The following is a 25723-nucleotide window of genomic DNA, read 5'->3' as shown; positions in this document are numbered from 1 at the left end:
ACATTTTACAAACAATCAAAATATGTGCCAAAAATAAACTAATGTCTGTGGACCAGATAACTTTTTTTGAGCATATGGGATAAAGTTATCGGAAAGAGTTTACCAGCAATTCCGTTGACACTGTTCTCCAGGAACCATAAAGGAAGATTACATCAGTTTGGAATATTGTGATTTTGTGTAATAATCACAAATGATTGAGTAGCCTGACCTCTAGTGGCATAACATCGCTTTAAACAATACAATAGGATTATAATAATACTAATAATGCTATACCATCAGCAACATAGCGATTACTTCACGCCATGCATGAATAATTTTCATTTTTTTTATTAAACAATTTAACAGTTGGTTCCACGTTGGTAATCTGAAAGGATCCGTACAGCGGTGATGATATATGCCAAGTACTCTGCAAAATTATGGGTTATGCTGAGGGTAACATTATAGACAGAAACAACCAGTTCAAACACAATACTTGCAACACATACAGATAGCTTTACTAAGACCATGGAAACTCTTCAAGGATTCCACTTTCATGGCCATGTAGGTGTGTAATTTCAGGAGATAAGATAACAAGATACATCTGTTTTACAGTTCATCTGTGCTTAAAGGTACATTATTGTTTTGATTCTCAGAGTAATTTAACATTTGGTATCAAATACCCTCTAACATCGTAATTCTATATTGTAATGTGTAGACCGTCTTAAAGCTGTCTTTATTCGAGCACAGAAATCATTTCAGTAATCTTATCTGCAAGCTCTTTAGTGCTGACCATCATCTGATTTACACACACGCACACTCACACAAACTAACACTCGGTTATTTGCCACCTCTGTGGCAAAGAGACAACATGTACAGATATTTGCCAGATTGGTCAATAATTGGAAAAGAAAATTGGGATTCAATCAACTGGGACTTGTTTATAGATCACTACATTCTACCCAAAGTAAATGAGTCACTGACTAGATGAAGTGGAATCACACTGTCCTCCCCGGCTATCCACTCCTGAACACACCGTCCTCCCCAGCCATCCACCCCTGGACACTAAAGTTCAGTTCACGTTAGTCACTGAGTGCACTCACTATTCAAATGTTGACGGTGTATGTGGCTCTCTTTGCAAAAGTGTAACATTTGGAACCTGGTGGCTAATGATTCAAATCCGTCATATGCAAAGATTTTGAATTCTGCAGTTTGAAATGTGCTTTTATGGTTCCTTTATCAGGAGTTAAGTCTAACCCTCCAACATGTAGGCTACATTTTACAATATTTTGCCATTTTGAGGAGGAATCCGTCGTTGCTGCTTGCAGCTATACTATGGGTTGAATCCTTTAGAACTCAAATCAAAATTGCTAGGATCGCAAAACTTACCTACCCTGCCTTTAATGTAAACTCTATGTTTGCAGATATGCAGTAAGTACTGTAAATGGCAGTGGCATCCATCTCATCTGTGATAGATTTACTAACCTTGAGATGATTGTAGCCGATGCATATCCTATCTTAGAGTGAACAAATCCAAGCTCGTGGATCATCCCGTTAAGACATTTATAGACTTACTCGGTGGTCCATTGTCTAAAAGTTCGTGTTATTTCCCCAAAGTGAGTGATGTATATAATAAGCAATTGGTTGGTTAGCCAAACTCAGTTGTAAAACAACTTTTGAAGACAACGTTTGGGAAGACAATGAATAATGTCCGAGGATGGCCGTGCATGGACTGAAGTCCATTTAGAAGAAAAAACGGTGTAAACCGTCACAAAATTGACTAGGCCCATTTGATAAACATCGTCTCTTATTACAGCGTGATATTTAATATTTTGTTAATTTGCAAACCACAAGCACCAGCCCAATTTATTGAAAATACATAGTAAGTCCGTGCTATAAGCTAACAATGTGTTTTTAATATTAGTTACACAATGTACTTTACTCTCCATGAAGTATGTGATTTGTAACCGGAGGCTTTGAGGTGACGTTCAAGAATACGATTGGAGGGCGGCTTCCGTATATATTACTCAGGGTTCGGTCCCACCTTCTCGCCAGTGGAGTTTCATCACAGCTTCTGCACCATACAGGGCAGACGAGAACATAAACACAAGTAAGTAGCTATTAGACAGTTTAGAAAATGTAACACGTCCCGTCTGATTTCTGCGCAAGGAGATCTAATTGTATTGCTGACATTAGAGAGAGAGCGGCGCTAACTGAAGTATTGATGTAACAAAATGTACTCTGGTTGGACTCCATGTCATTTTCTCCAATGCTCAGCTGTATTCCTTATGCCTACGTGGACTTCGTGCAGCTTACTTGCTAGATTTTGTGGATCTGCTAGGATTGAGTAGTCATTTGTTTGTCAAGCAAAACCGTTAAATTGCTAGAGAGTTGATAACACAGTTCAGCTATTGATTGAATAGTATTTCATCCCTTAACGAATTCCAATTTCCTAATGGAGTTTATCCAGTCTGGTAGCGAGACGCCTAGGCTGGCTAGCTGTCTAGGCTAGCTTGGTCCTGCTAGCAGCAGTACCGTGAGCAGCGAGCTAGCTAGCTAGTACCTACGTGTCACAATCGCGCACGGTCAAAGTTTATGCCGACGGAGTCTAACTAGCGGGTACCTAAGTTACTAACTAGCTAATCATGGGTAACAAGTTTTTTTTAGATTATGCCTGATACACAAAAGCAAACAACCTTTCACAACTCCGAAGAATGTTTAAAATTAGGCCTAATGTCTAACAAGCATGCATTCCAATTGCCATTTTAAAGAATTCGTCGGACATTACTGAAACTAGTCGACGAAGCTAGCTAGTTAGCTTGCTAGCCACAAAGCCTAACACTGCCCCTTTTCAAATAATCCTTAACAAGTAGCTTGTAACCAAGATGGTACCTAAAGCTATTTATCCAAGTGTAGTTCCTTATTTGATAAACTGCAAAGTACTAATTTTTTGCGCTACTGTATCTTACTATTTTGGCAGCTAGCTATGTCTCCTTAGCCTCCTGGGATTTTAGGCCACTGTTGTTAGCTACCATACAAAAATTATGCAACCTTCTCTGCCGAGGCCTGGAGGATTCCAAGCAGTTTCCCGTAGATGTTCTTCAACACCACTCCCTGTTTTCCTTATTTAGTCTTTGCACAACTTGCGTTTTGTAAATAGATTGAGGGCTGTGTGTCAAACGTGTTGTAGACTGGCATAAGTGTGTGCCAATTAACATAGCTGTCTTGGAAACACAATACAGTATTTGCAACATTTCACTACATTTCAAATGGTGTTCTTGTATTTAGCTATACTGTATTTTATGTATTGATGCTTTGTGTTGATCTATTCATCATTTAAGGATTGTGTTTGGTTATTTGTACAGTACTGAAAATCTCTTCTGTCTGTAAGAGAACTTGAGATTATCTGGGAAAATATGAAAATATTTGCTTTTGCTTTTCAGGCAAAAGCTGGCAGGCTGACACCAACAGGCAGCTTTACAGGACGGATTATCTGGTAACTGACCATTTAGCTGGTAAGATCTGACACCACTCTAAGCTCCTAATTAGGCCTATAGCCACGAGGCTGTTCTGACCTGCAGATTTCAGATGTGAGTCAGAAGAATAGAGATGGTTCCCATACAGTTCCTGTACACTTGGTTATAGAACAGACAGATATAATCAGCCAGTTGCAAAATAACATGCCTCTTTCTGTACTATTCTTACATGGGTCTGCATTTAACAGTCTTTTCTGTTTAGCGTAGTCATTTCACTTGTCATTGGCTTGTAGTTAAGTGGCTCTGCTTCCCAACCATTAGACCTGAAGGCTTCTGGGAAGGAAGAGGCCCTAAATGGGTGTTCAGAACAGTGTGAAAACAACCCTGTGCAATATCCAGGATCCTCATGCAGTTAGTGTCTGTAACCTGCTCTCAAGGAGCTAGCCACATGCTCCCTAACACGCCATTTACTTTGGGTAGTCCATGTGTGTGGTTGGCGTAGGAGGGTTGAACGGGCTCAGGTTGACGCTACCCTCAGTAGATGAACTGACGTGTTTCAGTAGCGAAATCCTCTTAACCTTGGCAGCTTGCTCAGCGAGAATAGCCTGGACACAGACGGGCTGGGATCCTCAGAGTGGAGAGACTTTACCGTTGGCACAATTAATGAAAGTAGTTTAATCACTTTGTCATGCTACTTAAAATCTCGTCTCTGGACTAGTGTGGAGGCTATGTGCACAAAGAGCTGACGTTGAAATTCTTACCACTTCAGAATTTTACTTCATAGTGTGTCTCTTTTTATCAAATATAGATGAGATAATGACCAACATCTCAAAGTCCACACACATAGTTGGCATGTACTAAGGTGAAGTTGTTTATATAACACATTAGCGGTTCTGTTCAGTCTTCTCTTCACTTCTCTCATCCCTAGTGGCACACTCGCACTCCGTGTAAACGTGGGATTTCGACCATGAGTTCAGTCGCTGTACTTACGCAGGAAAGCTTTAACGAGCACCGTAATGGGCTGCTGCCAGAGCAGGGTGGTGGTGAGTCTTGTCTCCAGTTATTTGATAAACTTGACAATAACACATCTCAAGCATGCAAAGTAATCAGAGAAGTAGCCCATAGGAACTGCAAGTGATCGGATGTGTTTATGCGTGTTTTGGGTTTGGGGTAGACTCTGAGCCTCTTCCTGATTGTGTGTTGGCTTCTCCTGCCCCTCGCCCAGCGGCAGGGCCCAGTGGTGCAGGGGATGAGGAGGCCCTTCCCACCTACAAGGATGCCTTCCCCCCGCTGCCTGAGAAGGCTTCCTCACCTGAGGGGACTCAACAACCAGCCAACGCCTGGACCTCCAACATCCGTCCTCTCAAGTCTTCTGTCATCACCCAGGTAACAGCACTGTTACTAAAACAGAAAAAAAATGCATAGAGGTCAGTAAAACCATTTTGTCCCTGTTCTTGGAAAGATACCTTGCTGTAGATTTTTGCTCCAACCCTAGTTCATGTGATTCAGCTCATCAACCAGCTAATCAGATGGGATCAGATGGCTGAGCGGTTAGGGAAGCAGGCTATTAATCAGAATGTTGCTGGTTTGATTCTGGCTGTGCAAAAATGAAGTAGTGTCCTTGGGCAAGGCACTTCACCCTACTTGCCTCGGGGGAATGTCCCTGTACTTACTGTAAGTCGCTCTGGATAAGAGCGTCTGCTAAATGACGATGTAAATGTAATAATTAGGATCGGTGTGCAAGATTAGTTTTGGAAGGAAAACAGAAAGGTAGCTCTCCAGTAACGGTTGAACTCCAGTAGTGGAATCCCTGTTTGACAGACTTTTAATGTTTAAAACGCTGTTATGATCCAGGTTTTCCATGTTCCTCTGGAGGAGCGCAAGTACAAGGACATCAACCAGTTTGGGGAAGGAGATCAGGCCAAGGTCTGTGTGGACATCATGCACAAGACCGGCGCGCACCTGGAGCTCTCCATGGCTAAAGACCAAGGCCTCTCCATTATGGTGTCTGGGAAACTGGACGCTGTGATGAAGGCCCGCAAGGAGATCGTGTCCCGACTGCAGACTCAGGTCCGCACACATTATTCAGCCTCTGCTCTTAAACATAGAGTTTGTGGATTGATTGTGATTTGCTATTCATCCGTAGATCCACCGTCCCTCTTGGGAGTTTGGTTGTTCTAGAAGTGTTAATAGTAGATTCTGTCTTCTAGGCTTCAGCTACTGTGGGCATCCCCAAAGAGCACCATCGCTTTGTCATCGGCAAGAACGGGGAGAAGCTGCAGGAACTGGAGCTGAAGACTGCCACCAAGATCCAGATCCCACGCCCCGACGACCCCAGCAACCAGATCAAGATCTCTGGCACCAAGGAGGGCCTGGAGAAGGCCAAGCACGAGATCCTGCTCATCTCTGCCGAGCAGGTACCGTCTCCTGACACGTGAACCACAGTTTCACACACAACCAGCCTGTAGTTATGTCATCCAAAGGTTGCCTGTCAGATGGTTCAACTCCAGCTGATGTGCATCTGTCTTTGTGTGCTGTGAATTGTGCATGTTTGTCGTCTTGGGACAATATGCATTTAAATACAAACTGTGTGTTTTGGACGAGTGACTGATCCGGCGACGTTGTGTTCCAGGATAAGCGTGCTGTGGAGAGGGTGAATGTTGACAAGGTGTACCATCCCTTCATCACCGGGGCTCACAACAAGCTGGTGGGGGACATGTCGCAGGAGACAGGCGCCCGAATCAACGTCCCTCCACCCAGTGTCAACAAGACGGAGATCGTCATCACTGGGGAGAAGGAGCAGGTTGCTCTGGCTGTGGCTTTGATCAAGAAGATTTATGAGGAGAAGGTGTGCCCCTCCAGAGATCGCTGTCCAGCAGGAATTCTGTCCTGACACACTGCTGGAATGGCGTTTTACCTCAGCCGTTCTTGTCATGATGTTGGTTTGTTCTACAATATTTTCTGTGTGGCTGTCTTTCAGAAAAAGAACACCACCACCATTGCAGTGGAGGTGAAGAAATCTCAGCACAAGTATGTGATCGGCCACAGGGGCAACACCCTGCAGGACATCCTGGAGCGTACCGGCGTGTCGGTCGAGATCCCACCCTCCGACAGCAGCTCAGAGACCGTCATCTTGCGCGGGGAGCCGGACAGGCTGGGCCAGGCGCTCACCGAGGTTTATGCCAAGGTACGGTGCTCTGGCCAGCCCGTCTCTCCTGGATGAGCAGACATGTTGGGTTGTAGGTGTGGACGATGATGATGATGATGATGGTGATGATGATGATGGGTGTGGTGTTTTCCTTGGCAGGCAAACAGCTACACGGTGTCATCAGTCTCGGCTCCTTCCTGGCTTCACCGCTTCATCATCGGCAAAAAGGGTCAGAATCTGGCCAAGATCACGGCTCAGATGCCCAAGGTTCGTTTGTAGCGGTCGCAAGTTTCCAGTCTGCTTCTTACTGGAAGTGAGTTCTTACAATCTGACTTCTTGTTTTCTTTCCAGGTGCATATTGAGTTTACCGAGGGGGAGGATAAAATTACCCTGGAGGGTCCCACCAAAGATATGCAAATGGTGCAGAGCCAGATTGAAGCTATTGTCACAGACTTGGTGAGGATAACGAGCTTTCTATGAAAAGTAAAGGCTGTTAGTTTTCACTTAAAACACGGCTTGTTTTAACCACTGAATATTGTTCAAATAAAAGGTTTTCGACTTCAATCCTAAATAAAAAATGTAATTTGAAGGTGAGCCGCATGGATTATACCGAGATCAGCGTGGATCCCAAATTTCACAGACATCTCATTGGCAAAGGCGGTGCTAACAGTGAGTCTCATGATCATGTACTTCTGCTTCTCAGCCTTATAGCAGTCAGTGGCTGCTTAGCAACAGACCAGAGCTAAACTCAGCTTGTTTTTCTTCCTTCAGTAAACCGCATCAAGGACAGCCACAAGGTGTCTGTCCGTATCCCCCCTGATAACGAGAAGAGCAACCTGATCCGCATAGAGGGGGATCCCCAGGGGGTCCAGGAGGCCAAGGAGGAGCTGCTGAAGCTGGCGTCGCGCATGGTGAGGATGCCCTGACGGGGGGACGGCCCTGACGGGGGGACGGCCCTGACGGGGTGGACGCCCTGACGGGGGGACGGCCCTGACGGGGGGACGGCCCTGACGGGGGGACGGCCCTGACGGGGGGGACGCCCTGACGGGGGGACGGCCCTGACGGGGGGACGCCCTGACGGGGGGACGCCCTGACGGGGGGACGGCCCTGACGGGGGGACGGCCCTGACGGGGGGACGGCCCTGACGGGGGGGACGGCCCTGACGGGGGGACGCCCTGACGGGGGGACGCCCTGACGGGGGGACGGCCCTGACGGGGGGACGGCCCTGACGGGGGGACGGCCCTGACGGGGGGACGGCCCTGACGGGGGGACGGCCCTGACGGGGGGACGGCCCTGACGGGGGGACGGCCCTGACGGGGGGACGGCCCTGACGGGGGGACGGCCCTGACGGGGCAGCATTTTGCAGATTATGGTGCACGGATTAAGTTTTTCTTGCGTAACTCGTGTTCTCTTGCAGGAGAATGAGCGTACAAAGGACCTGATCATTGAACAGCGTTTTCACAGAGCCATCATCGGCCAGAAGGGGGAGAATATTAAGGAAGTGCGGGACAAGTTCCCTGAGGTGAGTTTTAGTTTCAGAAGAAACTGGCTTTTCTCCTAAATGTGTTTTTATAATGTAGTATTTTGACGCAAACCTTTTTTATTTTTTTGGGGGGGTATAGGTCATCATCAACTTCCCCGACCCTGCAAATAAGAGTGACATCGTTCAGCTTCGCGGGCCGCACACCGAGGTGGAGAAATGCTCCAAATTCATGCAGAAGATGGTGGCTGAAATGGTTGGTACATAATGTCTTTCAATTATTTGTCAACTAGTCTCTTTGGGGTAAAAGAATATTTTCAAATGATTGGCTTCCCTTTCTGACATGCTGTGTGTCTTTCAGGTGGAGAACAGTTTTTCTGTGTCAGTTCCCATCTTCAAGCAATTCCACAAGAACATCATTGGAAAAGGAGGAGCAAATATTAAGAAGGTGAAATCGAGTTGTAGCCTACGATCATTCACTTAACATGCGTCTTAACATTCCCCTGACTGTGCCTTTTTCATTTGCCACGTTCCCAGATTCGTGAGGAAACTAACACCAAGATCGACCTGCCCGCTGAGAACAGTAACTCAGAGATGATTGTCATCACAGGCAAGAAGGCCAACTGTGAGGCAGCGCGGGCACGTGTTCTGGCTATTCAGAAGGAGCTGGTGGGTCAAGAGCCTCGTTTTAAGGATGTACATTTTCAAAGTCCTTAAGTTCAGTTTAGTGAGTCCTGTGGTGCAGCCCATGACCCAGCATCTCCTCATCCAGGCAAACATCACAGAGCTGGAGGTCTCCATCCCCTCCAAGCTGCACAATTCCCTGATCGGCTCCAAGGGCCGCCTGGTGCGCTCCATCATGGAGGAGTGTGGAGGGGTGCACATCCACTTCCCTACCGAGGGCTCTGGCATCGACACGGTCACCATCCGGGGGCCTGCAGAGGAGGTGGAGAGGGCTCGTCAGCAGCTGCTCGCCCACGCGGAGGAGAAGGTACCCTCCTCCTGCTCCTCTTAACCCTCCTCCTGCTCCTCTTAACCCTCCTGCTGCTCCTCTTAACCCTCCTGCTGCTCCTCTTAACCAGCTGCTCAGTCACACACGGATATCATATGGAAGAAGATGCTGGCATCTCCCAACATTACATTTATGCAGTTCCGTTGTCTTGTCGTTCCCAGCAAACTAAGAATCACACAGCAGAGCTACGTGCCAAGCCGGAGTACCACAAGTTCCTGATTGGGAAAGGAGGCGTGAACATCCGCAAGGTGCGCGACAACACCGGAGCCAGGATCATCTTCCCCACAGCAGACGACCCAGACCAGGAGCTCATCACGGTGGTGGGCACAGAGGAGGCCGTGGCTGAGGCCCAGAAGGAGCTGGAGAAACTGATCCAGAGTCTGGTACACAGCTGTTTTAATAAACACACAGTTGCTGATATATCAGGGGCATAGGTTTGTCAAATGTGGGTGGGGTGGCATGTTTAATAACTGAGGATGTGGCCGTGAAATATTCTTTGCTTAATAAAAAGTAGAATTTGTCGTTTTATATAATGGAACCTACACCCCTGGTCTATAAATGGGGAAGATATCCACTTGGAATATGAATGACTTGACTAGGGAAGCATCCTGTGTTTCTAGGACAACGTTGTTGAGGACACGATGAACGTGGACCCCAAGCACCACCGCTACTTTGTGGCACGGCGTGGTCAGGTGCTGAGAGACATCGCTGACGAGTACGGTGGAGTAATGGTGAGCTTCCCTCGCACCGGTGCCCAGAGCGACAAGGTCACACTGAAGGGGGCTAAAGACTGCGTGGAAGCAGCCAAGAAGCGCATGCTGGAGATGGTCGAGGATCTGGTAGGTGGACACTCAGCGCTCGCTGGTCCTACATCTTGACATAGGTTGTTTTTAACATACTTAGTTACTGACCGTAACTGTGTTTCCACGGCTCCCAGGATGCTCAGGTTACCATGGAGTGTGTGATCGCTCAGAAGTTCCACCGCTCCATCATGGGGCCCAAGGGCTCCCGGATCCAGCAGATCACCAGAGATCACAGCGTTCAGATCAAGTTCCCAGAGAGGGAGGACCCCCAAGGTAGCTGTCCCTTCCCTAACCCCCAAGGTAGCTGTCCCTTCCCTAACCCCCAAGGTAGCTGTCCCTTCCCTAACCCTAACCCCCAAGGTAGCTGTCCCTTCCCTAACCCCCAAGGTAGCTGTCCCTTCCCTAACCCCCAAGGTAGCTGTCCCTTCCCTAACCCCCAAGGTAGCTGTCCCTTCCCTAACCTTAACCCCCAAGGTAGCTGTCCCTTCCCTTCCCTAACCCCCAAGGTAGCTGTCCCTTCCCTAACCCTAACCCCCAAGGTAGCTGTCCCTTCCCTAACCCTAACCCTCAAGGTAGCTGTCCCTTCCCTAACCCTTCCCGGCTGTCATGGTTGGAAAGAGAACTGCCTTATCGAGCGTTATTCACTTTCTGATCAAACTGTTTTGCGTTGGTGCTCTCAGCTGCCCCCCCTGCCGAGGCCCCAGCCCAGGAGAACGGGGACACCATGGAGGTGAGGGAGCCAGTGGATCCTGCCGCCCCCAAGAAGTGTGACGTGATCGTCCTGTCTGGACGCAAGGAGCGATGTGAGGCTGCTGTAGAGGCCCTCAAGGTCAGTCCTCAGAACAGACTTCTCACAGTAGAACCGGTCTAACAGACCTCTTCTCTCACAGTAGAACCACAGTTTGAGAAGGGGTTATGTGGGTGGGAACCAGGTTTGTTTATTGGTCAACAAAATACTTTATTAATAACCATGTTGTTGTGTTAAGGCTTTGGTCCCTGTCACCATTGAGGTGGAAGTGCCTTTTGAGCTTCACCGCTACATCATCGGGCAGAAAGGAAGTGGAATCCGTAAGATGATGGATGAATTTGAGGTTGGTGTTTCGCATCAGAGCTTCAAACGGAGATGAGTAACGTTATTTTCACCTAACCACAATCATCTTGCATTGTGTAAAATAAATGAATGTTTTGCCCCCAGGTGAATATTCAAGTGCCTGCTCCTGACCTGCAGTCTGATGTGATCACCATCACGGGCCTGTCCACTCACCTGGACCGGGCCAAGGACGGCCTCCTGGAGCGCGTCAAAGAGCTGCAAGCTGAGCAGGAGGACCGGGTGAGGCGCTGGGCTCGCAGCCCTCAGGGAAGCTGCTTTACTGTGCGTGTGTGAACAAATCATTGCAGTAAATCAAGAAGTAACCTGATCATCTACGTGTTTTACTCTGTAGGCTCTCAGGAGCTTCAAGCTGACCATCACTGTGGACCCCAAGTATCACCCTAAGATCATCGGCCGTAAGGGTGCCATCATCACCAACATCCGCACCGAGCATGACGTGAACATCCAGTTCCCGGAGAAGAATGATGAGAACCAGGTAGTTCATCCACAGGAACATTGTTTTAGCTGCCGCTTTTATTATTGCCTTTTTGTCATGTCGTCCAGTGGAACACTTATCTGTATTACCTTTTGTAATGTGATATTTTATGTATGCATGGTGTCACTGCTCAGATGGTGTCACTGCTCAGATGCCCAGGTGTGTAGACACTTATTAGGTCCTGATGTTGTTTTGGTGTTCAGGACCAGATCACCATCACCGGCTACGAGCACAGGGCCACCGCAGCCCGCGACGCCATCCAAAGCCTCGTGGACGACCTCGAGGAGATGGTGTCTGAGGACATCACGCTGGACAGCAGGGTCCACGCACGCATCATCGGCGCCCGGGGCAAGGGCATCCGCAAGATCATGGACGAGTTCAAGGTGGGCCTGAGTAACTGGTCATGTCACCTAAACACTGATGTGTTTCCCATGTCGGGATGTAGTGATGCCCCAGACTGCCTGTAAACCATGGTACACTGGTTTGATATAATCTCATGCCTGTGCTGCTGTTCCCGTGCAGGTGGATCTGAGGTTCCCCCAGAGCGGGGCAGCTGACCCCAACCTGGTGACCGTCACGGGCCGCCCAGAGCTGGTGGACGAGGCTATCGACCACCTCCTCAACCTGGAGGAGGAATACGTAAGCACCTCGCCATCCATGCAGTCATTGGGTCTGACGCTGACTCAGAAAGCTCAACAATGTACCACTTTACATGAACGTTTTTTTTAAGGGTTCAGAAGCAGTGGGAAATTATGAAGTAAACGTCTGTTTCCTGTGTGTTCAGATGGCAGACGTGGTGGAGAACGAGTCCAAGATGGCGTACATGAGGCCCCCTGTGGGCGGGGCGGGGTCCATGGATGAGCCCCGTGGCCCGTCCAAGGGCTTTGTGGTGAGAGAGGCGCCCTGGACCACCGGCAGTGAGAAGGTTCGCCTGCACGATTCTAAAGACAACACTCATCACCAGTGTTCATGTTTTGTAGCAGGACCCTGTGTAGGCAGGGTCATGTTGGTGATGCTCTCCTCTGTCTCCAGGCTCCAGACATGAGCAGCTCAGAGGATTTCCCCAGCTTTGGTGCTCCCGTGGCAGCCAAGTCATCCCCCTGGGGGCCCAAACGCTTCTGAACATCACTGCTGCAGCTCAGCCTCCTCCACCTCCCGGCTCCATCTTTCCTCCATCTTCCCTTCTCCGGCCCCTCCTGACCTGGACTGATCGCTGACACTGACCCCACAACAAGTCAACTCTTCAGTTACGAAATGATTTCATTCTTCTCTGTGTCTCTACTCAACCTGGTCTGCCTTTGTAGATTGATGGTGAAGTCTGAAGTGCTTTCGACTGTATTTGACATATGAGCTTTGTATCTGCATCAAGTATGTCTTCTGCAAAAAAAAAAAAAAAAAAGAAACTACAATTATGAAGAAAGAAACAAAAGTCAGAGATATTGCTTGGTTGTTGGGTGAAGTAAAAACCATATATAATTGAGTCAATGTTGTTAGACTTGACATTTCATTGTGATTTGAATTGTGCTACCAAATCCAAAGCTGTAAATGCAACAGAGCGAGGCTTGTTAGGTTAATACAGGTCGACTTCTCTTCTCTTAGTTGCCTTTGCAGGGTCGGGGGTGAAAAGGTTGAACTACAACTAGTGACCTGTGGCAACGTGTGTGTGTGTCCTGTTCTGCTTGTGACTGAAGTGGTGTGTGACCATCCTGGTGGCAGCTCGCCCCCCCCCTGATCCTCATGTAGCTGTGTATAACCTCAGTCATGCGTTATGTCTTTCATACATTTTAGTGGTTGTCATCTCGTCTCTTTCTTTTCTATTGCTTGTGTATCTGTGCTTGTGTGGACAGGAAGGTAGCTGTGCACCTTGCAGCCTTATGAGTCGCTCACAGCTGTTGGGAGAGGTTTCATTCACTACAGAATGTTTCATGCTCAAACTGCCAGCTGCTTTGGAGATGATATGGGAGCTGTTCCCTCCTACAACACTAGACCCAGATGCTCCAAAGTTGTTAAACCCCACACTAACTGTTTATGTACTTGTTCATTATTTGTTGTTTTTTGACATTCAAAAAAAAGAGTTTTTAGTCAACACTCTGATCATGTACGCAGAAGAGCAGACCATTTTGTGCCAACTGTCTAGTGATGTCGTGTTAATCATCCTTGGTAACGGGTCAGTGTCCAGTCCCTTTGTCTTCCAGTTGCTATACAGATTGTTCTGTAAACATAGCAATGGCCCTTTTTATCAGCCTTACATCTAGAACGATATAAACCAGACAGACATGATGTCACTGATGAGACAAGGTGGTTATGTCTATGGGTCTAACCACATCAGTTCTGCCCCCAGATCATACGCTGCTTTTGGGAACTCTAGACATCAGTGTTTAATGCTGGTCTATGTCATTCTAGCCTTATATGAAAGATTATGCAAAAACCATAGAGAAGTCAAACGATTATGGATGACACTGGAAATGAAATTGTCCAAAAAGTCAATAAAAATCGAAAATATTATTTTTGGTCTCGTTCATGACGTCACATGTCACATGCATGAACGTTCTACACCTGAACCACACTTAGCTACTTTTGAATGTAACTGATTGACACGTGAAAATCTAGTCACGTCAAATCAACACAGCAAACTATTTCTGGTAATTGTTTTGCCAGAATTTTAATGCGCTGTGCGTCCCTCAAAGCATCATATAGTCTTCATCGCAGAAGTTGGCCAATTTTGGCGGCAACAATTGTCTACCGTTCAACCGGTCGCAAGGAGCAGAACGGCGAGATGGTGCGCCGTACGACTATCCTACCATGCTAGGCTAGTTGGACTGATAACAACCACGGAACTTGATGTAAGTAAGACATTGTTTTGATAGATAGGTAGATGTTGGTCGGACAAGGCAGCAGAAAACTCATATAAATACTAGCCTACCTAGCTAGTTAGTGGCCTGATCCGTAGCCTACATCATTATTTTATTTGATATGTCAAGCTTAGCTAGCGTAAGAGGACCCATTATCGTCAGGCTACTAGTAGTTCTCAAATTTTACGATTTTCGACGAATCTTAACAAATTAACGGAAGAAACTATCTTGATCGATAATGTGGTCTGGAACAAAGGAGAGTTTGAATAGCCAATATACAGTAGGCTAGTAGGCCCCTCCCTCTACTGTAGTCTAGCTAGACCGAGCGACATACGGTAGACTAGCTCTAAAATGTTAGTAGCTATACCAACATTAGCTCTTGCAACTTATGAACAAGGCAATGACAACTAGTTTCCAAGTTAGCTAGTAAACTTGTTCACACAACACATGTAAACGCAAAAATCAAATGGCCAGTACGGGGATCGAACCCGCGACCTTGGCGTTATTAGCACCACGCTCTAACCAACTGAGCTAACCGGCCTGTTCGTCACAGGGAAAATGAGTGTGAAACATTCTTTGGATGGGCTGGGTGTGTCACCGTGTCAAGAATGAATAATGGCAATCAGTGAATTAAAACGTGTTCGGCTACAGATTTTAGTTTGTAAATAAGCCAATCCCTTTGAGTGTACATTTTAAAGGTCCCTTGTATATAATGCATGTTTTCCATGGTTTAAGTGTGGCTCGTTGGTCTAGGGGTATGATTCTCGCTTTGGGTGCGAGAGGTCCCGGGTTCAAATCCCGGACGAGCCCATGTTTTTTGCCCTGTGGCTGTTTTTTGTTTGTGTGTGTGTAAAATAAAAATACAACTCGTTTACCGAACCCAAACTCAAATAACGTGTGTTTACGTCATGAGGAACGCAACTTAGTTTTCATGGAAGTGTATTTAATGCTACTTTGAAAGGGTTTTGCTGGGTTACTGTCTTCCAAAGGGAGGTGCCATGTAGTGAGAGTACTGGTGTCTGTGCTTAACAACTTAAGCAAGAATGGAGCTTTCTGCCACTGTGTTCTCCTTTAAGCGATATGTCTTCAGGTTTTTATAGGAATTGTGGGCTTGCAGTGTTTTAAAATTGAAATACATTAATATTTAAATTTTAAAGAGGTGAATTCAAAACCAACAAATTCGATGGTGTTTAAATTTCAATATTAAGTATTCAATGCCTTTTTAAAATTCAAAACATTATGTCAATCATTTGCTTATAATAGCCCCCTCTCTCCGTGCACGCTCTGAATCAATGCGCGGGGCGAGCATTTTGTTCCGAAAATCTGCAGGAGAATCAATCCGGAGTTACGAACGGTTAGTATCATAATTCTCTGCACAAATGTGTCCAAAACGGATACATTCAAGTAAAATATAATAATATTCATAGTTAAATACATTCGGCAAATATAACAATATGAGTCCAACGTAAAGTTTTTACGTAAAGCTCCAAAAACTTTTTAGCACTCAAGTGAATGCAAATACATTTCTCACGCATTACTTGTTGAAGCCCCTAACTACACTCACATCTAACTGATACTAGGACATAGGTTTGGACTGAGCCCCCCTTTTTTAGCACCTGACCAAGGTGCTCTCTCTCCTCTGGACCTGACCAAGGTGCTCTCTCTCTGCTCCTGAGCCTTTATCACAGCCTCTCTCTGCAGGGACCCTCCTTAAGGCTTATATACGCCCTCTTCTCCGAGGAACGCCCTCTATGAGCTCTCCGTCAGCCCTCGGAGAGCCCCGGAGAGCTCGACGTGCACCTCCTGAATTTTCTAACTATCCGTCGTGAGCGACGGAGACCTACGGAGACCCCCTTGGCTGTGATTGGTCAGTATTAAGAATCGCTTGCGTCGGGGGCGGGGTTGCCGGGATAAACAGGACGAACAGAATCCTTTGACCGCCATTGCTGTAAGTTTTCACAATTCATATTTCAGCTAAACAGTACATGTAAATCAGCATCTGAATTAAAATGTGACGAGAAATGGGCAGTGTAGTTGCTGAAAATGTGCGTATTTTATTGATGAAACGGCTAATTTGTAAATTTGCTCCAACTTCTCAATAACCTAGGTAAATAAACACTCCACGACGATTTACAAAAAAACGTTGCGCCACCTACTCTTCTGGCGGTGAATTGTTTTCAGCACCCACAGCCTACGGAGAACCATAAACGCAGTCTATCCGTGCGCCCGCCCATCCGTAAACGGAGACGCAGAAGCATATTGCGGCCTTTAGCCTCTATCACAGCCTCTCTCTGCAGGGACCCTCCTTAGCCTCTATCACAGCCTCTCTCTGCAGGGACCCTCCTTAGCCTCTATCACAGCCTCTCTCTGCAGGGACCCTCCTTAGCCTCTATCACAGCCTCTCTGCAGGGACCCTCCTGAGCCTCTATCACAGCCTCTCTGCAAGGACCCTCCTGAGCCTCTATCACAGCCTCTCTCTGCAAGGACCCTCCTGAGCCTCTATCACAGCCTCTCACCACAGCTCACAGGCATAATCATGGCACAATTAAGATAATTTCTTCACGACAGCTGGTGGGGAATAAAAGCAATTTCCATGCTTCATAATCAAGTCTGGCTGTCAGATTAAGATGGAGAGGTGATTTGAGGGAAATCGTCTTTGCCAAACCTTGGAAGCAGAGCCCAGGTGGCCTCAGGTATCTCTGCCTGTTCAACATGCCTTGGAGGGACAACGGTTTTGATTTGTTACATGAAAGATTGTTTTGGTGGAGTACCCATCTTCGGGGAATCGGTGTGTCATTCTAATAGAAACTAAAAACAGCTCACTTCTTTTCTGTACTTTCTACCTCTCTGTCTCCCACTTATCTTATTTCCCTTTTTGTAATTGCATCTTGTCTCTTGTTCATACATTTCGTTTCTCATTGTGGTTCTGTATGGCCCAGATCATTCTGCTACTCCTCTGCACCCTGAAGTTCTGCCTCTAATTATTAAAATTAGTCGTTCCTACAACTTGAAGCTACTTGAGGGCTCAGCAGAATATTCTGTGGTGGGCAGTAAGCAGGTCTTGCATGAGACTTGTAGTTTTGTGAGTTTGTCACTAGATGGCAGTAATACTCTTCTAAATCAGAACGCTTTGTGATTTGTAGGTGACTTCTCTGGAATCATCCCCTTCCTGTACTCGTCTTGTGGCATGGCTCACGCAAAGAATCACCCATCTAACTTTCCCGATGTGAGTTTCTGATGGGTTGCAGTGATGAATGCATGTTAACAGAACACGATAAAGACTTAATATGTTAGGGTTTGTTCTTACAGTTAAAGCAGAAGGTGAAAATATATCAATATTGGTTTTGGAAATTGCTCTCAACATGGAAACATGACATTTTGATGAAAAAAATTTGTATTTGCTGGTTATCATTAACCTCCTATATTTGTCAGAAGAATATCTAGTTGTCAAATGGTGATAAACATGAGTAAATTGTTGGCACATTTTTATTAATTGCTGATTTCTTTGCACGTTTTGACTTTTATTGTTGTGAAATTCTGCATTTATTACATATGAGTGTCATGTTCTGAATTATAGCTGTGTTTCAGTTTTTTATTGGATTATGAATCCATTTTAAACCCCATCTTTTAGAATAATCTTTACTATGTATATTGTTTAATACTGTTTTAAATACTACTTTAAACTACTGAAACTGAGGTACTGAAAATAAGATCTGTCATTCACTCTCACATCCTGTTTGCCATGCAACTGCAGTAGTGATAAATAGGTGTGTTTAGGTGTTGTTGACCAGGCCAGGACAGGGCAGTCTAGGGTACATTGAGACAGACAGGCTAAACACAGTCATGAGAGGCTGCATGCTAAGTGAGTCAGAGACCGTATAACTTTTTTTTCTTAAACAGTATGCCTTAAAAAAACTGGATGGCCAAAAATTGGACACATCCAAAAGTGAAGAGCTCCTGATGGCTGATTTAATTGCTAGCTCATGTAACCTGGTTATACTGGTCTGGATTGTTGGCATTTAAAACGTCTTGTTTCTCAAGCAACAGTTGACTATCTGAAGAAGTTCTGTTGATGGAGTTGTGGGCCTATTTATTCTATGTACACCAGATTTCTTTCTCTGTCTCGCTCTCAATTTTTCTCTCAACTGCACAGTATTTCAAATAAGATAGAATACCGTTGCTGTCAACTTTAAGACGGATAGTTTTATCTCCAGTGTGAGCAGTGTCACACACATACAGTAAACCATATGCCAAGGATTCTGTTGTGCTGAATCACCTCTGTTTAGTTCCATGAGGTTCCCTCCAGAGGTGTAGAAACAGGCCCTTCCTGCTCCTGCATGCTCTAACCTGTCCCAGGAGCACATCGGTTGCTTGTTTAGACTCAGAACCATCTCAGCTTAGGGCCGCCACTGGCAAAGAACTTTGGAGAACGAGCAAGATTGGTCGGTAATGCATGCCTACAGCCACACTGCTTATGGAAGCCCTTTTAACTTAACACAAGAAAGTGGTGACAAGTTCAGTGCCACAAAATTTTGGGTTGTAGGTAAAGGTACATGTACTTTGTTTGAGATTGTTGATTGAAGATCCCAACTATTTGTGGATATACAACTTGATCGTGTTCTTTTTGGGGGGTGATATGTGTGCACTCCTTAATCCTGCACTAAGATTCATAGCAAATGGGTCAAGAAATGTCTGGAGGATAGAGGATTTAGGGACACGGTCCAACACAATGACATTGTGTGAACTACTACAGCCTCCTCGACATGCTTTGCCTCAGCGGAAACCCTTCAGTATTTCCTGTCAAACGGAGCATTCTTGCCTTTAGTTCACCTTAAGTGTCTAGACAGTGGTTTTCTTGCTTCGTTGGTTCTCTTGGACTGAGGCCAAATCTTCACTCTTGAAGGCGATAAGAAAGACGTGTTATCTGCTGTTAGCGGGGTGGCGAAGGGAGCAGAGCTGTGGCGGGTGTCACCGGGGTGGGAGCGAGGATGCGGCGACATGCTCCGGACCATAGGCACACCACACTGAGGCAAAGACTCGGCCACAATGAATACATCATGTCTGCATTCAGCCTCTTCTTCCAGTAATTGCAAACGGTCAGAGCTTTCTTCACTAAACTTAATTTTCAGGCACTGAAGGTAGTCTGGAGCTACAAGGGACAGAAAAAAAAAAAACCTCTAAATCCTTTGTCTGCCTCTTCTACATCAAATTGCGTTATTACTTATTCCTCACCATTGTCTGGTGAGGTCCCCCTAGAAAGCTTTATTCTGCATCAGAACATATACTACAATACACAAGGGCAAGTGAAGGTGGGAACAAAACAAATATGATAGAAAACTTCCAAAGTTATGGACCATACAAAATAGTTGCAATACAATGTAAACAACTGCTCAAAGCGTGCGTGTGCTTTCTGCCAGCACAATAGAAAAATATGAGATTGAGGTCATCCATTGAGGTGCGATCGACTGCACCTATATTGCGCCCGACAAAGGCCATCAGGGGTAATACAACAACTATTCAGACCATTCAGCACTTTACGCTTGTGTTCTTCGGATATTGTCTGTTATGAAAAGTCCAAGGTCCCTGAAGTAAAAATCTATCCATGAATTGTGTGTTGAAGTCCATTGTGGCTTTATTCCCTAGCCAGGTAACACAAGAATGCAGCCTTTATTCTGGGCATAGTTGATCCACAATATTGGCAACTGGTCCTTAATTCCTTTCTATGCGAGGCAACTCTCCAGCTCAAAGTAATTCAGACTCTTTCTCTCCATCTTGAATGGAGGGCTTGTGAAATGAAAGGGATTCAATAGATGTGAAAGATTTATTCAAGGGAAAAACATCAAGACTTTGGAATGGAAATCCGAGACATATTCTTTACCGAAGGACACACGATAGTTTCATGCTGTATAACACAGGCAAATTCTGGAGATGCTTCGATCCATACAATAGTGAAAGAAATTCAATAGATAACAATGTCACACAGGAAGAGTTCATCCACTACATGATATGTAATGAAAAGGTACATTTTAAGTTGATTAGATGCTGTGTACAGTAAAAAGGACAGACTACTGATTGTAATTAGTTTATTACAGAGTTGGTCTTAAATGGTGTGAACTGGCACACTTATAGGTCATTCTGTGGAACAGTAATCTCATCTGTAGAGTTTGTATTTGAAGGCAGTAAGCTATTTCATTTCAGGTGACTTGAAAAACCTGTTTAAACATACAAGGCTCTAATGAAGGTAAAAATGCCTTTGAAAACTGATTCTAACTCATTTAAATGTTTCCCTTTTGATATTATTGTTTATCACTGAAACCAGGTACTGCTATTGTAAAGCTTGCTAACATGTTAGTGTTAGTAAATATGAAACGATTTACATTCCAGATGTTTACCCTGAACCCATTTCCTGTTCATGCCAGTGTGACATCTGAGCACTATGCTGTAATCATGCTGTTTTGATGGTTCAGTTGTCTTGACATTTGTTGGTGGAGGCTGTCAAGCCTCGTCTTGGATTAAGGGAAGCATCAGCCAGACATATGTCCTTTCTGCTTTTGTACAGTTTTTTTTTTTTTTTTTTTATCTGGGTGAAATATAATTTTTATCTCACTTCATTCAGAATGACAGTTCTTCAAAATCGCTGCAGACCAAAAGGGATATTCATTACTTTTGGTAGACCCGCCTGGGTAGCTCGTCAACTTTTCATCTCCCTCCATCTCTCATCTATTTCACTCTCCAAAAGCCCATTTTTCCTGCCAATTTCACTGCTTTACTTTGCTATGACCTTCTGGCGTAGATTGCTTGGCTTGTGTTATTCACAGTTTGAGTTTTACAGAGAATAATATTTCGGCATAGGATTTCCCACACTCTTAGGTCCCCAATAACTCGTGCTGATAAACCCAGGAAATTCACTCTCCTGGGTTTCTCTGAATTTGACAGCTGTGTGTGATGGTGGGTTGTAGTGTCTGGATATGAAAATGTTCAGCAAGAAAGGAAATGACCTTAAATAACTTCCGACCCCTGTGCTTCATTTTAATAAATTAATTCCTTTTAAGTTAATCAAACCAAATTTAATGTGGGCATGCATGTGGCATATAGCCTACTTTATTAACACATAGTTATTTGCTTATGAGAATAAAAAAGTTTGTCTGTACAGATGATTGTGTTTAGGGTTTAGGTTTCCTAGGATGTCTGTCAGAATCGTGAGTGAGGTGACAGCTAGGGATCAAGGTCTAAACCTGTTTCTCTCACAGGCAGAGTTATAGTCACAGCAAGAATGGGATTTTGAGATTTAAGGTTTTCAATTGAGCTTTTTATTCCATTGAAATCACTCAAGACACTGAGAACTTTTGTCTTGTTTTGTACCACAGCACACAATGTAAAAATGAAAGGGCACTTAATTCCCAGGTAGACCATGTTCCAGTTACCTGAGAGCCTTTTACAATATCACTCTCTCATTTGTGGGATGTAATGGGGTCTGTGCCTGTCTGGGCCTCATTGTTACCAGCAGGCCTGGTTTGGGCCATTTGGAACATCTTAAATACAGGGACGACTTTAATCTTTCTTCATTATTTCTCCATTATTGATAAATGTGTCCTAATACCTCCCTCCTCTTATAAATGAAACCCTTTGACTCGTTCTCCCTCCTCTTATAAATGAAACACTTTGACTCGTTCTCCATCCCTCTCAGCACCTTTCCCCTCTGCTTTCATCTTTTACAGGGGACAAGTAAGTAAAGGTAGCAACCGAGTGAATTCCACTTGGAGATAGAAGGATAATTGAGTTGGTAAACATCGGGGTCAGGGCAAGATCATTGTTAGATAATGTTAAGAGGTGCTTGGCTTCATTTCAGTATGCATATTACCATATTACCTTTGTTGCCGTCTGCAGGGAGGACATCTGGTACCATGAAGACTAAAGCAGCAAACACAGTGGTTTGTCTGAATCACAGGACATTCATTCAAGGACATTACTTCTGGTCTGTCAGCAGAATATCCCCAGAATATCTGCTGTGTGTTGTCAGACTTTTCCATTTTAAATCAGAAATGGTTTAGCTTCTCTTTTTTTATTTTCTCTTAAATTCATTACAGGAAGGAAGCTTATTTGATTTGAATAGGCCTAATTGTTGCTCCTTGCAGAAATCCATCCATCCTTGGTGGTTAGAAGGTCTCTTTGACATGTTGTTTCTACTTCCCAACTAAACTGGTAAACAGAGCTAATGCGTCACAATATTGGTCCTCCCTTAGCCCATGTACAGAACATGATGGAAGAATGATTGATGTGCAACAACAATCAGATCTGTTTTCCTGACAAGAGTCTGATTCATGTGTCTATGCCCAAACCCTAGTTACTCCATACCCTTCATTTCTTATTTCTAATTGAAAAAGGGTTCAGGATAGATTTCTGTGAAATATATTACCAGGTAATAGATTACATTTTGAAGAGATTAAGTAATACATTGTTAGAGTACTATATTATTTTGTATTATATTGTGTTGGGATTTTCCCTAATAGAACATTTAGTCTGTTCGTAGTATTTGAAAGCCTTGTTTGATATGATCTGGTTTTAGGCACAAAAAAGACTGTAGATCAGCTGTAGCTTCCACTCTGGTAGGTGTGGACCTGGGCGGGGATGTGGACCGGGGAGAGGATGTGGACCTGGGCGGGGATGTGGACCGGGGAGAGGATGTGGACCGGGGAGAGGATGTGGACCTGGGCGGGGATGTGGACCGGGGGGGATGTGGACCTGGGCGGGGATGTGGACCGGGGCGTGGATGTGGACCGGGGTGTGGATGTGGACCGGGGAGAGGATGTTGGTCTTTCTTTCTGAGACGAGGTAGTTACATTGAAGCAGAGGACCACATAGTTCATTTGCCTTCTATTCCACAGAGCCGAGTAGGAAAGTGGAATGCTGGAATACTAAATAGGAACCCTTTCTATATGATGCTTTCAACAGTGTCCATTTAGGTGATAACCTGACCAGCTGAGCCACCTTGATAAACCCACAATGGGGCTACTTGAATTGAGGGGAGGTTTACAAAATGAGTCTCTCAGTTAGAGGATTTCTCCCTGACAGACAACAGAGGATTGAGCCTCACTGGAACAATGCTGCTGTGGTCGTCCAGTTCAGATACTCGCTAACTCTGTTAGGCTTGAGAAAACAGAGTCCAGGTACTCTTAGATGATGAAGTCTATACTCCAAGCCTCTGTGTCCCCAGGACCAGTCCAACACCTGCCACTGCATGTGCACAAACATGAAGCTTTTACATCAGTGAGAATCAGTCTGGAGCTGCCCTCAGGGCTTTATACTGGAGCCCCCAGAAAATCCCCAAATGGATGCATCTACTCTGGATTATAGGCCTATATGATAAGCAAGAAGGTGTTTTCTATCAAAATGTTTTTGGGTGTAAAAAATTGTCCGCTTGAGTAGTATTATCTCTTTTACTCCAACAATGCGGAATAAAATGCTGTTTGTTCACTGTAAGGAGTACAACTGTGTCAGTCAATATCAAGACCCCCAAATGAAAAATATTTACACCTAACACTGTCTGCATGAAAGAGTTTCAAATCAAACCAAGTCTGCTAGTGAAAAGCAAGAAAATGGGAAGAGGGAAAAAACAGGAAGATAAAGATGAATAAAATAGAAACAGAAGGAGATGAAGTCAGGAGGAGAGGGAGGCGGGAGGAGAGGAAGGCGGGAGAGACTGTTTTTGGATTAACCATGCACTGAAAAAAAAGGAAGAATCTGAATTCCCGGGTCCTAATCTTTTGCTCCAAGCACGGCTCTGCTAAGCTCTGGTTTGGGATGACAGGTCCCCCACCTGGACAAGCTTGGACAATGTTTCCACAATGTCTCGTTTCTACGGGAACACTGCAACGCAGACGTCTAATCACGTCCGGAACCAAAGGCACCTGCCCTATCTGCCTCTACATTTGGTTGGGGAATCTTTAAAGAGGCTAAACCTCACTTTCATGCTTGTCTTTTATTCACGGTAAGTGCTTATCGAAGCCGAGCTGTTACCACTGGCCCATCCTCCCTCCCACAAGCTCACTGAACGCTTGACGTAAGTACAGCCAATCTGGGTAAATATGAATCTCTCCTTACTGTCACTGCTGGCATATTATGCCCCTGAGGGAACATTCTTTTCATAATATCATAAGCTGCTTAGCGGTGTGCTTCTATTTAAGGCATACATATTAATAGCTATAAGGAAATCATATTTGAACTGTTCCCTGCAATCAATGTCTTTGGGATTGCTGTTATACTTTGTATAAGAAGGTGCTAATAACTTGAAGGCACTTACACTGGGCGATCTAATCCCTTTGTATGATAAAGGCTTGCCTTGGTAGGAGAGGGTGCCAGATCAAGGGACAAGGTGCTCGAAGGTTCAGCCCCTCATCACAACCTCACTAGCTTTTTCTCCACCTCCCCTTCCCCTGAGAAACCCCTAATGTGGGGTAGGAGCATGTTTCTGTTGCACCAAACACACTAACTATTGCACAATATGCTCTTCATAACGCCTCCACCTCACACCCTCTTTACTCAGAATTGTCGAGTGCTTTTGGTGCATAAATAGTTTGTGGTTTAAATGTTGTCTTTGTAGTCATTACAGGATTAAACCTGTGAATGATCTCTCTCAGTATTATTAAGGTTTTGACTGTATTATGTAGAATAAATATTTGATACTACTAGGAGGTTTGTAGCAGTGCTTCACATCAGGAGAGAGAGGGGGGGTGGCTTTCTGGAGGAAGTCATTCTTGGTGTGGCCATTAGCAGAAGATTATGCAGCTGTTGGTTGGCTCCCCACCAAGAGTTTATTTACAAGGTTTCATTATCCTAAAGTGGCAGATATCGTTTCCCCATCCCAACACCAAGAAGAGAGTGATACTCTAGGATGCTGGATGTTTTGATGGCAGCTTTGGGTTTCCATTCAGTCCAGTGATGCTCTGTCACATCAGAGGAGAACTGACACTTTTTAAAATGTTCTTCATGATTTAAATGATCTCGATAGTGGTGTTCTATAACAGGGTAACATGTCAGGTTATGGTCTTCCACTTTGCATGTTCATTCTGAATTGGTGATGTTGTGACCTTCTTTTAGACCATATTCTGGTGGAGAATGGAGGGACAGTATAAATACTGTCCCTCCATTCTCCCCATAGCCCCACCATATTATTAAAGCACACCCAACCCTGAACAGTCATTTCAAGTCAAATCAGGTATTTACAATGGACTAAGTCCTACCTGGAGTAGTGTGGGTACATAAACCCTCCCCTGCAGTGTAAGAACGTGCCAACCGGCCCAGGCTCTCTCCCTGTGAGCCCTGCAGGTGGAGGCAGTGCATAGACGCTCCAGCAGGGTGCGCTGGTCCACAGTGGGACGAGCCAATAGGCA

At 45.2% G+C, this 25723-nt stretch overlaps 1 protein-coding gene and 2 non-coding genes across 5 annotated transcripts; 2 read left to right on the top strand and 1 right to left on the bottom strand.

The window, feature by feature from the left end:
• The first annotated feature begins 2015 nt into the window (after positions 1–2015).
• hdlbpa (high density lipoprotein binding protein a) lies at positions 2016–13986 on the top strand. Of its 3 annotated transcripts, none has more exons than XM_067229613.1 (28): positions 2016–2086; positions 3420–3491; positions 4381–4495; positions 4684–4838; positions 5307–5522; positions 5663–5869; positions 6085–6300; positions 6433–6639; positions 6760–6867; positions 6952–7056; positions 7191–7269; positions 7372–7511; positions 8018–8122; positions 8223–8336; positions 8442–8528; positions 8618–8749; positions 8853–9071; positions 9254–9475; positions 9713–9931; positions 10030–10168; positions 10576–10724; positions 10882–10986; positions 11091–11225; positions 11338–11481; positions 11685–11864; positions 12004–12120; positions 12266–12406; positions 12514–13986. In XM_067229613.1, the coding sequence occupies exons 3-28, from the start codon at positions 4420–4422 to the stop codon at positions 12601–12603; spliced, it is 3807 nt and encodes a 1268-aa protein (XP_067085714.1). In that variant the 5' UTR covers positions 2016–2086; positions 3420–3491; positions 4381–4419; the 3' UTR covers positions 12604–13986. The 3 variants fall into 3 exon arrangements, with proteins under 3 accessions (XP_067085714.1, XP_067085713.1, XP_067085712.1); XM_067229612.1 differs by having other exon boundaries at positions 4678–4838; XM_067229611.1 differs by having other exon boundaries at positions 4627–4838.
• An 814-nt stretch (positions 13987–14800) lies between these two features.
• Positions 14801–14874, bottom strand: trnai-aau (transfer RNA isoleucine (anticodon AAU)). Its single transcript has one exon. It is a non-coding gene; the product is annotated as a tRNA-Ile (tRNA).
• Positions 14875–15071: 197 nt separating this feature from the next.
• trnap-ugg (transfer RNA proline (anticodon UGG)) lies at positions 15072–15143 on the top strand. The gene has a single exon. It is a non-coding gene; the product is annotated as a tRNA-Pro (tRNA).
• The last annotated feature ends 10580 nt before the right edge of the window (positions 15144–25723 follow it).

This window comes from Osmerus mordax, chromosome 26, assembly GCF_038355195.1.
Source record: "Osmerus mordax isolate fOsmMor3 chromosome 26, fOsmMor3.pri, whole genome shotgun sequence".
NCBI classification, from domain to species: Eukaryota; Metazoa; Chordata; class Actinopteri; order Osmeriformes; family Osmeridae; genus Osmerus; species Osmerus mordax.
Note: the sequence above shows the minus strand (reverse complement) of the source record. Positions and strands in the feature narration are given on the sequence as shown.